The following is a 15,678-nucleotide window of genomic DNA, read 5'->3' as shown; positions in this document are numbered from 1 at the left end:
CAAAAGTTTAAAGCCAAAGTAGCATTAACAGAGCACATGTAGAATGTCACAGAGAACGTTCTACTCTCGTTTTGCTTACTCTTCAATTTTTTAAAAATGTGAGTCCTTGCTTTTCGAAGTGCCGTTGTGGTTAGGTAGCAGTAGGCTGGGTTCACCTGGCGCACAGGTGCGGTCCCGTTGGAAGAGCTGTTGAACATCTAACACAGCTCCTCTCGCTCCCCCTGCTGTCCTTTCCTTTGCCCATTTTTGGTGTAGGGAAATCTTATTTTTGAGTCTCCTGAGGAGAAACTTCCATTGTGATTTTCTGCCTCTTTTGCATTATTTGTAACATTCTGCACAGCTGAGGCTGTGTCACTGGCTGCGGGAAAGCATAGGAGCTGGAGCCGGAGTCAGACTGCCTGGATCGAACCTCTCCAGTCCACTGACTAGCTTGGTGACTTTGTGCAAGTTTTTTGCCCTCTCAGAGCCTCTGTCTCCTCGTCACCGCAGTCATTGTTAAGACTGACACGAGGTAACGGCTACAGGGCACACAGGGCACATGGTAAGTTCTCAGATGGTGAGTACCTAGAACAGACTTCAGCCGGACTGCACAGACTAGCATGGAGGGAGAGGCCCCTGCCTTGGCTTTGAGTATGGGGCCAACTGACAGCAGTTTTCTTAGATTGTACTTTACTAAACACCCAAGCCCTGTGTCCTAAGCACTTTAGAAAGATGACTTTGTCTCATCCTCATAGCAGCTTTATGAGGGAAGTACAGTGATGCTCCCTGTTACAAAGGTAGAGAGCAAGGTTCGGCTGCATTTCGTAGCTTTCTGTGGTCTCACGGGGCTAAGTCACTGAGCCACAGCACTGCGGTCCAGGCGGTCGGACTCCAGACAAGTGTGCAGAACCATGGCGTGGCGCTGCCTGTCCTCGTCCCTGAGGTATAAGAGGGTCAGACCCTGTATTTACTACATCAAACATGGCACACCAGTGCTAAAAGGGTGTCAGCTGTTGTGTGGCTCTGAAACCTGAAGAGAGTATATCCTTTTAAAGTATATTATTACGTGGGGCGCCTAGGTGGCTCAGTCGGTTCAGCCTCTGCCTTAGGCTCAGGTCCTGATCTCAGGGTCCCCAGGGTCCTGGGATCAGGCCTCTCCCTCTGCCCGCCCCCACCCAACTCATGCTTGCTCATGCCCTCCCTCAAAATAAAATCAGTTAGTGTGTACTCACAGAGTGTAGAGCAGGGGTAGTAACAGCATCAGGTGGCCTGCATCTTTCCGAGATACTCCAGATGGAGACAACGAGCTAGTGGCTTAGACTGCCCCCCATGTTACTGTGCAGTGAGGCTGAACTTGCTTCTGTCCCGCGGGTGGTGAGAAAAGTTCCTTTCATCACATATTTGAAAGTTGAGCACATAATGTGGCTCAGGCTAGATACACCCTGACCTCGAGACACTTGGGTAAATGGGTCCGATGAAGGGCTAAACGGGAGGAACGAGCCCAAAGCATTGTTTTTCCAGGGCTAAAGGTAAGAGGGTTGGGGAGGGCTTTAATGAAGAGGGGATACTTGAGGTGGTGACAAAAGTAAGAGCACAGACCCCCCTGTGCAATTCCAAGAAGCAAAAGTGAAGAACCGAGAGAAGGGAAGAGACACGGAACACACCCCATGTGTCTAGAAACACAATGTACGCATTTATATGTGGCCATTCAAGCCTCAAAAATGACTTTCTGTTTTTAGAGCTGGGAGCCCGGGAGTGACGTTTTCACATATAAGAGCAATGTGCTGTGAAAGCCTCTTCACCCAGTTCAGCCGACTTCCCGAAGTCGAGTGAAGTGAACTAGCAGAGCAGGTGGTGACCCCGTCAGCTCTGAGCGCCAGGGTGCGCCCCCGTCCTGGCCCCGCTGTCAGTATGGCCCCACTTTTGGAATTTCACTGAGTGAGCATGATTACCAGGTCTCAGTAAGAAAGCAGGCCGAGGGTTTTAGAAAAATACAAAATTTAATCCTTACACGTGACACAGCCGTGTCAAAGCCCCTAGCTTAAATTTTTCTTTTAAATCTACAAGAGAACAAGTCTTAACCTACACTGACCTGTGTATATATTCTTCCTCCACGTACCCTTTCTTCAGCCTGAGGCTCTTTGCTGATCTTCTGCTCACGGACAGAAGCTGCTCAGCTTCCCTCTGGCAACAACTTGAAAGCTGACCCACCTGCTCTGCAAACCTGAGGTGCACAGCCTGCCACTCGTAAGCAGAACTGAATTTTCCCTTTCCTGTCAGCAAGGGTCCTCCAACCTCAGGCCTCACACCCAAGTCCAGGCATCTGCAGGCAAGAGCTGAGATGCTAGTAAGTCCTTGGGATTTATTCTGCATGTGGTTTTCTCCAAACACCTGGCCCGTATTTTGGAACGTGGCTCTTTAAGGCACCAAGTGATTTAAAACATTGGCTTTGCTTCTGATTGAAGGCCTTCCTCTTTATACACCTTCTGTGTGTGACGGCTGGAGGCCACCCCGCCCCTCCTGCCCTCATAGTCCCAGACAGTGCCCTGACAGGCCCCAGGGTCCTGTGAGCCAAGGCAGGCAGCTTCAGGAAGTCTTCCTCTAGCCCTCAAGGCAGGAAGTAGTTAATTCTCTGGGAAATAGATTTGCAGCCCTGAGAAGAGAAGAGTTGTTCCTCCTTGGGGACATACACCATCATCTTGGCAATTTGATCCAGTGCCTCTTCTGTGTATAGGAGCTCCTGGCTCAGGAAAGCGTCACGTGCACACAGCCTCACGTGGCGGTACTCCAGGGGCAGGAAGGGGACGAAGAAGTCAATCAGGTTCTCCTTGACAAGACAGCTATGGCCAAAGCCACTATCTGAAACCAAGACCAGAGTTACATGACGCCCACTGGGGCTGACCCCAGCTGGAGTTTTAAGGTGTCCCCAGCCCTAAAGCCTGTGTCAAGAACTACCCACCACTGTCTCCTGTGGGAAAGCGTGCCATGGCTAACTGAGAACGTGTGCTGTAGGTGAAGTGGGCCACTGGGACACCGACTGCAGGTTTACAGTTTTGTTCAACAGCAGAAGGTGGAGGCGTGAACCACCAAGCTCACAGACACTCTTGCTCAGGGGTCCACAAGCTTCACAGACCACTGCCTGGGTTTCCAGGGCTGGGGCAACTACCCTCAAAGCATTTCAGGAAAGGAGTTCAGCTCTCTCAGTCCTTCTCTTGTGTCTGCCTGGAGTTGACAACGAGCATGTGTGTCCTGTGTGTCTTGTCAACCTCAGAAGCTGACATTCCAACACAGACACGTCACCAGAGACTTGGCTTCTGTGTGGCCAGGAGCCGCTTACCTGTGGACTGCTCGATCTCGGCCCGAAGCCGGGGCACCAGGTGTTCCAATTTTATTTCTTCCCGGGACCCTCCGGCCTGAAGCAGATTCAGAACAGCCTCATTGACGATGTTGCCGCCAAGGTTACTGAAAGAGACAAGGGCTTGTTAACAAATTTGATTTTTATATTTAGTGACACTGACCACCGAAGCCACTGCACAGGTGATGGGGCTTCTCCTCCGGGAGGTCTTGTCCGAATCCAAAGTCTGCACAGAAGATGCTGTTCTGTCTTGTGCCCTTTTGACACGCACACGTACACGCGCGCGTGCGCGCGCGCGCACACACACACACACACACACACACACACAGGCTGTGCTAGGTGCACAGAACACCGCAATGGTAGGATGTAGTTTTTTCCCTTGACTTCTGTGGGGAAGGAGAGGCTTGTGACTCCAGGACTGCATAGCAGCCACTACGGTAGGAGCACCTAAGGCCCAAGGAGAAGACTCAAGAGGGAGGATGAGGCTTCTGAGCGCAGCTGGGCAGCCTGTGTGTCCAGGCAGGGAAGACTAGGAGGCCTGAAGGCAGGTGCAGGCCCGTGGGCTGTGAGGAGGCCTCTGTGCCACACACACAGGAGTTAGCTTACGGGCCACAGAGAACCACTGAAGGGGTTTGAACTTGGCAGTGTACGGGTGGAGTGACCCTCATTCTAGGGCCGCAGGGGTTGGACTGAAGAGGCGTGGAATGGGTACAGAAAGCAGGTCAGGGAGCTTTTGGCAACAGTCCATTTTGAGAGGTAGAAGGATTTAAGAATTGGTTTAGGAGGCCCAACTGCCAGGACCCTGTGACTGATGGATGGGAGAAGCAAGGGAAAAGAAGTCCTCGAGGCACACAGCATTTCTTGTGAGCTGCCCCCAGCTGCTGACAAGTGGTGGGAATGTAGAAGGGTCCTGATGAAAGCTTGGATCTACACACACGAGTGTGTTATGCCGCCCACGACCTCTCTAGGGGCTGTGATGGCATTAGGCCACTGGAATTATGGGGCCAAAGCACAAGAGTGAGGACTGGGTTAGAGAGATGAAAGAAAATGAAGACGAGAGAAGAAATCAGGGCTGCCTCGCTTGGTTTCTTGGTTTCTGGGTTGTGAGTTCAAGTCCTAGCTGGGTGCAGAGGTGACTTAAATAAAACTTAAAAAAAAAAAAAAAAAGAGCCACCCCCAGGGAAGCTGGAAGAGGTGGAGACCTGGGGCTGGCAGCACTTCCTCTGTGCTCCTCAGAGGGAGGGAGTAGCCCCATTCTCTCCTCAGGAAGCTCTGGCTAGCTGACACCTGCGGGTACGTAACCCATTTACCTGCTTATTTAGCACATGTGTGTGTCCTGTGTGCCAGGCTCTGTGCGAGGCTCCGGGACACAGGAACTGAGTGGTTCTCTCCCTGCCTCCGCCAGTGGATGAACCAGAACTGTGTGGTGATCCAGTGCATGCCTCCCTCCCCTAGGTGCCTGTGTGCCCGTCATGTTCCCAGGGGACCGGAGTCCCAGCAGGAGAGTCCGGCAGGGACAAGTTCAGCCAGACTGCCCCTGACACCTGCATGTAGGGAAGCTGCTGCCCCACATGCCACGAGTGACCACAGTTACATCAGCTGAGGCAAGAGCCGTCCCCTGCCAAGGGATTGCCCCATCTTGCATTCCCCAAGGGAGGCATGGGCAGGCGCACCCGTGGATGGGCTGGAGGGCAGGCATCCGGGGAGAGGAGTGGGATGCACACATTCAGCCCCACGACAGCGCGCTGCAGTGTTTAGCACAGTGCATATCCGGTGCTCAATAAACATGGATTAAACAAATCGACTCCTCTGTCTACACTGTTTCCATCTCCCTTCTCAATTTCTCCTCCATAGCCTATGTCGTCTTCATCTTTGTGAGGGGTGGCTCTTATCTCCCCCACCAAGACACCGGGATTGCTCCTTTAGAGAGATGTGGCTTTCCCGGAGCACCTCCGTTCTCCATATCCTTCCAGGCCACCAGCTGCCTAGGTGCCTGAAGTACCTCTGGAGACCAGCAGTCCCCTGGCTCTGGAACAGGACATGTCCTCTTCCAGCCTTTAGCCCTAACATCCCAAACGAAGGGGACTTCAAAGGCCTCTCCAGAACTCTTAAACCCTAAACCTAATTTGCCAACTCTTTCTTAAAAGAACCGATATAAACACCCAATTAGTAATCAGAGCCTCAGTGTCTTCATTTGTAAAATAAGAGAATTGGACCAGACCCCTTAGGTCACCTTAAATTCAGTGGTCAACAAATACATATTTTGGGGCACCTGGGTGGCTCAGTTGGTTAAGTGTCTGCCTTTGGCTCAGGTCATGATCCAGGGTCCTGGGATAGAGCTCTATGTGGGGCTCCCTGCTCAGTGGGAAGTCTGCTTCTCCCTCTGCCTTTGCCCCTTCCCATCCAGCTTGTGCTCTCTTTCTCTCAAATAAATAAAATCTTAACCAAATACACATTTCTATAAGCATCTTCCACATGCTGGGGGTACAAGGCCTTTGATTCCATGAACAATTTACATTTTGTTTTGTTCTCTCAATTCTTCTAAACTCTATTCTTTCCCTGACATCAGCCCAAAGAGAACAGACATTATTTACCCTTTCCCTTTACTGCTTCACTGAGAAGAGGACAAGAGCTCTGATCTCCAGAGTTCCAAGACCCCCTCCAAGAACATTTTTTTTTTTTTTAAGATTTTATTTATTCAGAGAGACAGAGACACAGGCAGTGGGGGAAGCAGGCTCCATGCAGGGAGCCCAATGTGCGACTTGATCCCTGGACTCCAGGATCACACCCTGAGCTGAAGGCAGATGCTCAACTGCTGAGCCACCCAGGCATCCCCAAGAACATTCTCTACTTGGCAGAAACAGATAAAAGTCATCAGCGTTAGGGTAGGCCCTCGACCTACTGCCCAGGATACCCTGCTTCAGCTGCTGCCTCCTCCCTCCTGCCATCACATGCCACCACCATGGCAGCAGGACTGCAGAGCCACTAGCACCCTACTTCAAGCAGCCCGTTTAGGAGTTTTTTCAGGAATGGACTGCTGGCCTTCAACTAATGGGATTTGTTCCCACCAACAGTTCAAATTAGCTGTGTTTTTCTTTCAAACATAAGAGTCCTCAGCACACGGGTAAGGCCACTATAGAAATCAAGCCCGAAGACTGAACTACTGTCTTCCCCGACCCATCCCTAGAAAACAGATGGTCACCAATTTAGGATTTTTCTACTTTACAATGGTACAAAAGCAGTAAGCATTCAAAAGAAATCTTTAAGTTGTGATCTTTTCCTGAGCTAGTCTGATCCTTCCTCATGATGCTGGGCAGCAGCAGGCAGCCACGCCATCACAAGGGTCAACAACTGATACCCTTACACCATTCTGCACTCACACAACCATGCTGTTTCTGTCAGTACGATGTTCTATCAATTACATGTGACAGTCAACATTTTGTTATAAGACAGGCTTTGTGTTAGATGATTTTGCCCAACTGTAGGCTAATGTGTGTGTTGTGAGCACTGGAGGCTAGGCTAAGCTATAGTGTTTGGTGGGTTAGCCATGTTAAAATACATTTTCAACATACAATGTGCTTATTGGGACATAATCCCCCTGCAAACGGGAAGATCTGTACCCAGAAACCTTCAGGACTTACAAGTAACTGCTCTCTGCATGCTGGATGGGATGGCGCTGAGCCACATGGTCTGCCTGGCTGACCCGAGGGCTCTGGGTGGTGCGCACCTGGGCCTGTCAAAGACCACTGACTCTCCGAGACTGGCACAGTGGAGATCACATTCTCATGTCCTTGTCACAGGTGCACATCTTCCCCAGAGGCTGGCGTGGCCTTTCCATCCCCCACTGAGCACGGGCCCACAGGACGTCTTTTCCCCTGGTGGCTCCCTCCCCAGCCTCCTGTCCATTCACTGGTGACAACCCTGCCTCAGACAGTGCATGAAGGCCAGGTCACTGGGGGAAAGGGCAGGGTTAGAGGGGACTAGGACACTGCCCGCAGGTCAATGACTAAAATACCACAAAGGCAAACGTTTGCCTAGAGACTACAAGGTCACCCAGGTCGCATTAGGAAATGCTGGCACAGGCAGGGGTAAGGGTTTTCGAAGCTGAGAACCCAGTGGGAAATCAGTGCCCTGGCACTGCAGCTCAAGTTGGGGAAAGGTCAGCTTCTCTCTGCTTGTCTTTTCAAATCACCTCGGGGACACCCCTCCCTGACCCTGAGCTCCTACACCGCCAGTAAGCACACACAAATCCCAGCAGGGAGTCTCAACTGGTTCCATCTTGTCTTGTGGGTTCACAATGACACAAGATCTGCCTCCACTCCTTGCTCCTCGACATGTTCCAGACATGTCCAAGCGAGGGGGAAATCCAGACTCCCTATCTCTCCACCTTCACAGGGTGCACACAAAACTGAAGCAAAGTCCCTACCAGCAGGGACAGGCCTGTCACCAGTGAGAAGGGGGCTGCGGGCAGAGGAGCAATTGATTACTCTTCCACTCTGAGGAAGAAGTGGCTTGTGAAGCATTTTGGGCTGGGCCAACAGGAAGGCAAACTTGACTTCTAACAGACCTTGGGCAGGACTTTCCCATTTGGAGCCACCACAAAAAGACAGGATTGGACAAGCTGATTTCTCAATTCATTTTTTACAAAGCCATTGCCAGAGCTTACAGACACCTATATGCAAACATATGCAAATGTTTGCAAATGTACGCAAAACTGAAATACTGTATAATGGTTAAGTGATGAGTTCCTGCATGGTCAGGGTGCAGATCTCAGCACAGGTGTGAAAGCAGAAGTGTTTCATTCAACACATCATACCCTGGATTTTAAGCCAGTGACTTCCTCTCGTGATCAGAGGAGAAACAGACCTTCCAAGGCTGGAGAAAGAACCGACCATGCTGGACTTAGTGGGACACTATCATCCAACTGGGTCTACCTTGGGAATTTTCAAGGACAGTTTGTACTTAATTTTCAACAAATGTGCTGCTTTGAAAACTTAATGCCCTTTTAAGAAAGGACTCAGAGAAAAAAAAAAGAAAAAAAAAGAAAAAAAAGAAGAAAAAAAAGAAAGGACTCAGAGTATATGAATTATATATTAAAAAACCACAATAATCAAAATAGTATGGTATTGGCTTAAAAACAGACACATACGGCAGCCCCGGTGGCTCAGTGGTTAGCGCCACCTTCAGCCCAGGGCGTGATCCTGGAGTCCCGGGATTGAGTCCCACATCAGGCTCCGTGCATGGAGCTTGCTTCTCCCTCTGCCTGTGTCTCTGCCTCTCTCTGTCTCCCTCTCTGTGTCTCTCATGAATAAATAAATAAAAAATCTTAAAAAAAAAAAAAAAGACATGTAAATCAGTGGAACAAAATAGCCCAGAAATAAACCCATGCATAAATGGTCAATTAATTTGTGACAAAGGAGCCAAGAATATACAACAGGGAAAGGATGGTTTCTTTAATAAATGGTGTTGGTAAAACTGAACACCCACATACAAAAGAATGAAACTGAATGACCACCTCACACCATGCACAAAAATTAACTCAAAATTGAGACGCCTGGGTGGCTCAGCGGTTGAGCATCTGCCTTCAGTTCAGGGCATGATCCCAGGGCATGATCGACTCCTGCATTGGGCTCCCTGCCGGGAGCCTGCTTCTCTCTCTGCTCTGTCTCTGTGTCTCTCATGAACAAGTAAAATCTTTAACAAACAAAAACAAACCTCAAAATGGATTAGACTTGAATGTGAGAGCTGAAACCATAAAACTCTTCAGAATTAGGCAGTAAGCTTTCTGACATCAGTCTTGGCAATGATTTTTTGGATTTGACACCAAAAGCAAAAATAAGCCACGGGATTACATCAAACTAAAAAGTTCTGCATAGCAAAGGAAACCAAAAAAACGAAAGGTAACCTACTGAATGGGAGGAAATATTTGCAAATCATGGGTAGATCCTCTATTCAGAGGATCCGAATAGACATAAAGGAGGCATATAGACGGCCAACAGGTAGATGAAAAGATGCTGAACATCACTCCCCATCAGGGAAATGCAAATCAAAACCACAATAAGATACCATGTTAGAATGGCTATAACCAAAAAGACAGGAAGTAACATGTGTTATTGAGGATGTGGAGGAAAGAAAGGGAACCCTTGTGCATGGGTGGTGGGAATGCAAACTAGTGCAGCCACTATGGAAAACACTGTGGAGGCTCCTCACAAAGCTAAAGGTAGAATTACCATATGATCCAGCAGTTCCACTTCTGGGGATTTATCCAAGATAACGAAAATATTCAAAAAGATATACGTGCCCCTATGTTCACTGTAGCATTTTTGACACTAGCCCAAATATGGGAACCATCTAAGTGCCTACTGATGAATGGAAACGAAAATGTGCTACACACACACACACACACACACACACACACAGGTATTATTCATAAAGCTCCATAAAACAAGGAAATCTTGCCATTTGCAACAACAACCTTGAGGGCGTCATGCTAAGTAAGTCAGAGAAAGACAAATTCCGTATGATCTCACTCATACTTGGAATCTTACAACAACGATGATGACCCAAGCTCACAGATACAAAGAACAGATTGCTGGTTGCCAGAGGCCGGTGGCGATAAATAATAAGTCAGGGGATGTAGAGCACAGCCTGGCGACCGTAGTTAATAATACTGCATTGTATATTTGAAAGCTGCTAAGAGAGTAGATCTTGAAAATTCTTATCACAGGAAAAAAGTTGTGTAATTATGTATGATGATGGGTGTTAACCAGACTTACTGCAATCATTTCATAATACGTGACTTACGTATTGACTCACGTACCACACCTGAAACTGATGCTGTGTGTCAATTATACATCAAAAGAAAAGACAAAAAACCCCCTCAAGTGCCCTTCTAAGAGGGGATTCCTAGTGCGTGAATGGTCCCTCCCGGGGGGGGGGGGTATGCACCCTAGAGAGTATGAAGGGAGCTTCAGCACTCTAAGCCATGGAGAGGGGGGAGGATAGATGATGGACAGCTGCTCTTCCTCAGGTGGCCTGTCTGCGATGGGGCAGGGGAGGGGTGGGAGGCAGAGTCCTTCCAAGGGCCTTGGAGGTAGGATCAGGGCAGGACCCCAGAGACCTCCGGCTCCCCACCGCTGCTACCACCCAAGCAATGAGGCTTGTGTTTTCTGTACTGGAGCCTGTGTTGGGTTTCCCTTGCGAAAGAGGGTCTGTGGCCTGGGAGAGCGTGGAAGTCCTCCTCGTCAGCTGACTGCCAGGTCACAGCCGGCATACCTGGAGAGAGCGTTCTCCTGCCCCTTCCCCAGCCCTCCGGACTACTGTTCTTGACCTCACCTGAGAAAAAGAAAGATGGTTTTCCGGGACTTAGCCCTGTGGTTCTCGGGAGCCTGGCGTTCCAGGTGTGGCCTGAGGACCTCCAGCAGTCCTGGATGCAGCTTCTCAGCCTCATCGAAAATGAACAGGGTCTGGTGGCAGCGCTCCTGCGTCTTCTTGATCTGAGTCGTTAGCTGCTCCTGCAGGGAATACAGGGAGCGAGGGATTCCCACCCTCCAGGCCTGAGGACCCTGACTGAGCATCTGCAATGGATCACCTGGGGTCCTATCTGAGGACTATCAATCCAGACCTCTGGGGGTGGGCCTAGGGCTCACATCTGTAATGAGCTTCCAGGGTGATTCTCATGCACCCTGAGGTTTGTGGAGAGGAAGAAGGCTTGGTTGGCCTTGGAAACAGGCCCCAGCCTTAGCTGTGCTCCCTGCCGTTCTAGATGAGGTCCCATCCCAAAACAAAGGTCCAATCACCCTTCCTAGGGGTAGGAGTCAGGCTCTAATATAGGGGAGGTAGGCAGAGCAGGTGCAAGTGCCTGGACGTGGCACAGTCCCCCGTCTGGAACTCCCAGGAGCAGAGTAGGCTGAGATCTCAGGGGAGAAGCCTAGGTGAGACCTGTCTGGGACTTGGCTAACTGGCACCTGGGATACCCCACCCCAAGCAAGATTGCTGAAAGCTCTCAGCTGAACACATTCCGCTCTGCCGGCTTCGCCAGGAGAACAGGGCCAGCTCCTGTGCCAGGCGGGGGTGTCAGCAGAGAACACACTCTAGCCACCTCTAACCTTCCTGATTCTGACCCAAATGTGTGTGTGTATGAGAAGATGTGCAGCGGGAGAGACAGCGTGCACACGTCAGTTCTCACAGTAGGGCAGCTGAGATCCACAGCAGTTCTGCACAAAGCCAGTCTGTTCTAACTGGGCAGGCCTGGCTGACTAGTCACCAGTCACCAGCCCTTAGGACGCTTCACCCAAACTCTGCCCTCCCACACCGCATGGCGGCTGCCAGGTGACTCAGGCAGTCTCTATCCTCGGGGGCTTACGTCATCTTCCTGGGTTAATGCACCACGGACAGTGGGCCCGCAAGCCAAAGAGAGATGTGGTGACCTCTGTCCCACTGCAATGGGGCTTTGGTCATCGTCTGGCTTATTTGAAATACTACGTGTCTGAATGGAAGGAACCCAAAATAGCAGAGGCGGCAAGGACAATTTTTGTTCATCTACTTGTTGGTAATTTGGAGAAGACATGGAAAACCTTACATGCTATGGCTTCCTTTAAAACAAACAAACAAAAAACACAGGATATGGGCACCTGGGCTCAGTCCATTAAGCATCTGACTCTTGATTACAGCTCCGGTCATGATCTCAGGGTCATGAGATTGAGCCCTCCACACCCAGTGTGAAGCCTGCTTAAGATTCTCCCCCTCTCCCTCCCTCTCACCCCCCACCCCCACCTCAAAGCAGAATATGCAACTTTTTCACTAACATCACAATGATATAAAACTTGAAGGAAGCACACCAAAACGCTAACCGTGGTTGTGTCTGTGTGTGGCGATAATGATCAGGTTTTTGCTTTTCTCTGTTCTACATTTCCTGCAACATTACCACTACTTCTGGAAGGGACAACTAATGCGTGGATTTTCTGTTTAAGCTTCGTCTGGTCTCAAGCACAGCTGGTAAGGAGACAGAGCCCAAGACACGTGGGGTTTGACTGTGAATCTTTCCTCCACATGCGAAGGCCCTCATCTCTGTGGAGTGGGTGTCTCTGAGGGTTACAGGTCCCATCACAAGGGCCACCAATCCCTATGCCCACGTTTCTCCGAGGCCACCTCCTGGAAGGGCAGGGCTGATTTCAAGGCTTTCCCTCCAGTGCCAAAAGCCCACAACTCGGGTGGTTGGAGCCTCTTTCCAGCCCCAGTTGTGCCGGCAAAGCTCCCCAGCACTGGCCGGCCTCACCTTGTACAGGTCCATGTACTTCGGGTGAGGAAAGTGGAAGGTGGCGATGAACATCTTGACACAGTCACTCCTCTGCCCGTCCCGGTACAGGTTCTCTGCCAGCAACCGCGCCACGAAGTTCTTGCCCGTGCCAGACCAGCCGTGGAAGGACAGTGCCAGGGCCTTGTCTGGCCGGGGCAGCTCCAGGTAGCCCCTCACTGCGGTCAGGACCAGCTCCCGGGCCAGATGCTGGCCGTGCAGTCGTATGCTCAGGTCCGATTCTAGGCCTAGCAGCCGGGAAGAGGGAGCCACCGTGAGGTGCATACAAGTGCCATCCCCACCACCAGGCTCAGCAACGGCTGACAGACCGGGTACCTCTGAACATCTCTGGGTGGAAGGGGGTAGGGGAGGGCCGTCACCTATTCAAACTGCCTGGCCTCAGAATAAGAAACCACTGGGCAGACCTTGCAGCCTGGAGGGATTCAAAGGCTACTTCGGAAGATTGGATTTAGGCAGAGACGGGAATCACCTTTTCCAAGGGTCCTGAAGACACCCCAGAATGGTTGGCAGAATCCTGCCTGGAGAAGAAACCCCATTCCCCTGGCCCATGAAGATGCTCCCACCCAGATGTTTCAGGACTGAAACAGTTGTTCAGTTGTTCCCCAACTGCTTTGTGGGGATCCCCTCACACAAATACATTCAATTCAGCAAACACCTGTCGAGGACAGCGAGTGTGTGCCAAGTCCTCTGCTAGCCCCTCCTTCCTTCCAGCTATGAGGTTACAGGGCGTGGATACGGGGGCTCGGGGAGCCACAGTGGGGCACGGAGGATGTGCTGTCGGCTATGGGCAGGATGATGCAAAGTCCCTTGCACCCTGGCAGTGCCCCTGGCCCCAGCCTTAGGGCCACGCAAGGTCCAACCTGTGAAGTTGTTGGAGATCCTGCAGTCCCCACTGTCGCAGCAATCCTGGAAGCTGCAGTACCACGAGGTCAGGATGGCCAGGTACTGCTGGCCCAACAGGGGGAGGCTCCAGCCTGGAAAAGCGGGAGCTGTGAGACCGGGCCGCAGCCTAGAGCCTCGGGGAAGGTGGACACTGTCTCCCTGCAGCCAAGCTGAGCAGTTCTTGTCCTCTGTCCTCCCTCCAGCGCTACTCCTCACTGCTCTTCCCTGGGCCTTCCTCACACCCTGCGGGGGAGCGTGGACACCCCCAACTTTGAGTTGGGAGATGGCCCCTGTTAGTACAGCTCCCTCAGAGGTTCAACGGGCCCCACCTCCGCAAGTGCGCCTCAAGCCCCGCGGGCCACAAGCCCCAGGCCCGCCCACGAGCCTGCGGTCCACAGGGAGGCAGACAGCGGCTGGTGCTGGCGATGGCGATGGCGATGGCGATGGCGATGGCCCGTCTTCCCACTTGCTTTGAACTCCAAGATCACGTGACCACAGACAACCCCAAGGGCCTCTGCAGCCCTGTCAAGCCAATCCGCAGATACGCGGCATTAGCAAAACAACGCCACACACCAAAACCCGCTGGGATTTAGAAATCTTCTGATGAAAATGAAGGATGACCCCGGCAGCCCGCAGGATCGCCGTCCCTCGAGCACGAGGGCCCGAGAATTACCCACAGGACTGCGAGGAGCCTCAGGGATCACCTGGTCCTCCGCAGCGAGGCGACAACCCTGCCAGCACCGCTCGTCCGTGACAGCGGGACCCGGAGCACGGGTGCGGGCCTGCGGCGGGCCGGGCCCTGCCTCGTGGCGGGCGGGGAAGGGCAGGCCCGCCGGGACCGGGGAGGTGTGGCCGTCGGGGGCGCGGCCGGGGGCCCGGTGGTGGCCGCAGGGCTGGGACGGCGGCCCCCGCCCCCCCCGCCCCTCCGCGGCGCCGGGCGGCCGCTCTCACCCGGGGGCGCGGCGCGAGCCTCCCCGTCGCGCTCGCAGTCGTCGGGCCACACGCGGCAGCGCAGGAGCGCCCAGTAGCGCCGGGACAGGGCGGCGGCCGCCCTCAGCCGCTCGCGCAGGCCCTGGAGCGGCTCCCGGGCCCCGTCCGGCGGGCTCGCGTCGTCGCGGGCTCCCGGGGCGCCGGGCCGCGGCAGCAGCAGCAGCAGCAGCAGCAGCGGCGGCCGCAGGGGGCGCGGGCACAGGCGCCGCATGGCCCTCGCGCCGCCCACCCCTCCCCCCCCGGCTCTCGGCGCTCCCGGGCCCGGGCCGGGCGCCGCCGCCGCCGCCGCCGCCGCCGCCGCGGGAAGCGAGGCCCAGGCCCGCCCCGAGGCCGCCCCGAGGCCCCCGCAGGCGCCGCCCAGCGCCGGGACTCGCTTCCGGACGCGCGCCCGTGCGCGGAGCCTGCGGTCGCCGGGAGGGAGCAGCCGGGCCGCCGAGCGTCCCTCCGGCAGCCGCGGCTTCCGCCCTGCCCCCGGGTGCCGAGGAGCCCCGGCCGCCCCCCCCGGCCCGGCGGGGCGGGCAGCCGCGTGACGGCGGGCGGCGGCCGGGCCGGGGCGGGGCGGGGCGGGGCGGGGCGGGGCTGCGGGACGCCGCCCCGGGGAAGGCCGGAGCCGAGCGAGGCGGGCTCCTCCGCGGCGGCCGCGGGACGCCGTCTCCTCCTCAGCGGCCGCCGCACGCTCGGCCGGTCCGGGGCAGCTCCGCCGTTTTCCGAATCCCGAGGGGCCTCCGCCGTGTCCTCGGGCCCGGGCGCTGCCCCGAGGTCGGGGCTCCGGGGAGGGCTCTGCAGACAGGAAGACCGGCCGCGTCCGCCCAGCGCCGCGTCCGACGCCCCAGCAGCCGCGGGAGGCCCGCAAGCACGTGTCAGGACGCGCCGCCGCCTGCCGGGTCACCTGTGAGCGCGGGGTGCGGCGAAGCCTCCAGGAGGCCCCTTCAGCGGCAGCGCCCAGGCCGTCGGGCAGGCCACAGGGAACACACGTTTATGCTTATTTGGGGCCTGAGCACACGAGCTCCTACCCAGTGAAGGGGCGAGATCGGCGACCGGCATGGGGATTCAGACCCTGCGCTCCCCGTGCGGCCTTGGCTTTACTTGGCCCACGCCTGCCCGACCCCCCACCCGTCCGATGGCCTAATAAAACAGCCCCCCGACGGGGCTGACG

The 15,678-nt window shown here is 54.1% G+C and overlaps 1 protein-coding gene across 1 annotated transcript; it reads right to left on the bottom strand.

The window, feature by feature from the left end:
- Positions 1–1,960: 1,960 nt before the first annotated feature.
- Positions 1,961–15,486, bottom strand: TOR3A (torsin family 3 member A). The gene is made up of 6 exons (XM_041754695.1): positions 14,484–15,486; positions 13,511–13,624; positions 12,612–12,877; positions 10,670–10,848; positions 3,317–3,441; positions 1,961–2,838 (listed from the first exon to the last, which is right to left on the bottom strand). The coding sequence occupies exons 1-6, from the start codon at positions 14,731–14,733 to the stop codon at positions 2,588–2,590; spliced, it is 1,185 nt and encodes a 394-aa protein (XP_041610629.1). The 5' UTR covers positions 14,734–15,486; the 3' UTR covers positions 1,961–2,587.
- Positions 15,487–15,678: the final 192 nt, after the last annotated feature.

Source organism: Vulpes lagopus, chromosome 1 (assembly GCF_018345385.1).
Source record: "Vulpes lagopus strain Blue_001 chromosome 1, ASM1834538v1, whole genome shotgun sequence".
Taxonomy (NCBI): Eukaryota; Metazoa; Chordata; class Mammalia; order Carnivora; family Canidae; genus Vulpes; species Vulpes lagopus.
Note: the sequence above shows the minus strand (reverse complement) of the source record. Positions and strands in the feature narration are given on the sequence as shown.

Bases quoted from the DNA above. Each gene is read 5' to 3' on its own strand.
- TOR3A (XM_041754695.1), bottom strand. From the start codon at position 14,733: ATGCGGCGCCTGTGCCCGCGCCCCCTGCGGCCGCCGCTGCTGCTGCTG. The intron at 13,625-14,483 runs GTGAGAGCGGCC...CCGCTTTTCCAG, and splicing joins GGCTCGCGCCGCGCCCCCGG to GCTGGAGCCTCCCCCTGTTG. The intron at 10,849-12,611 runs GTGAGGCCGGCC...TATTCCCTGCAG, and splicing joins AGTACATGGACCTGTACAAG to GAGCAGCTAACGACTCAGAT.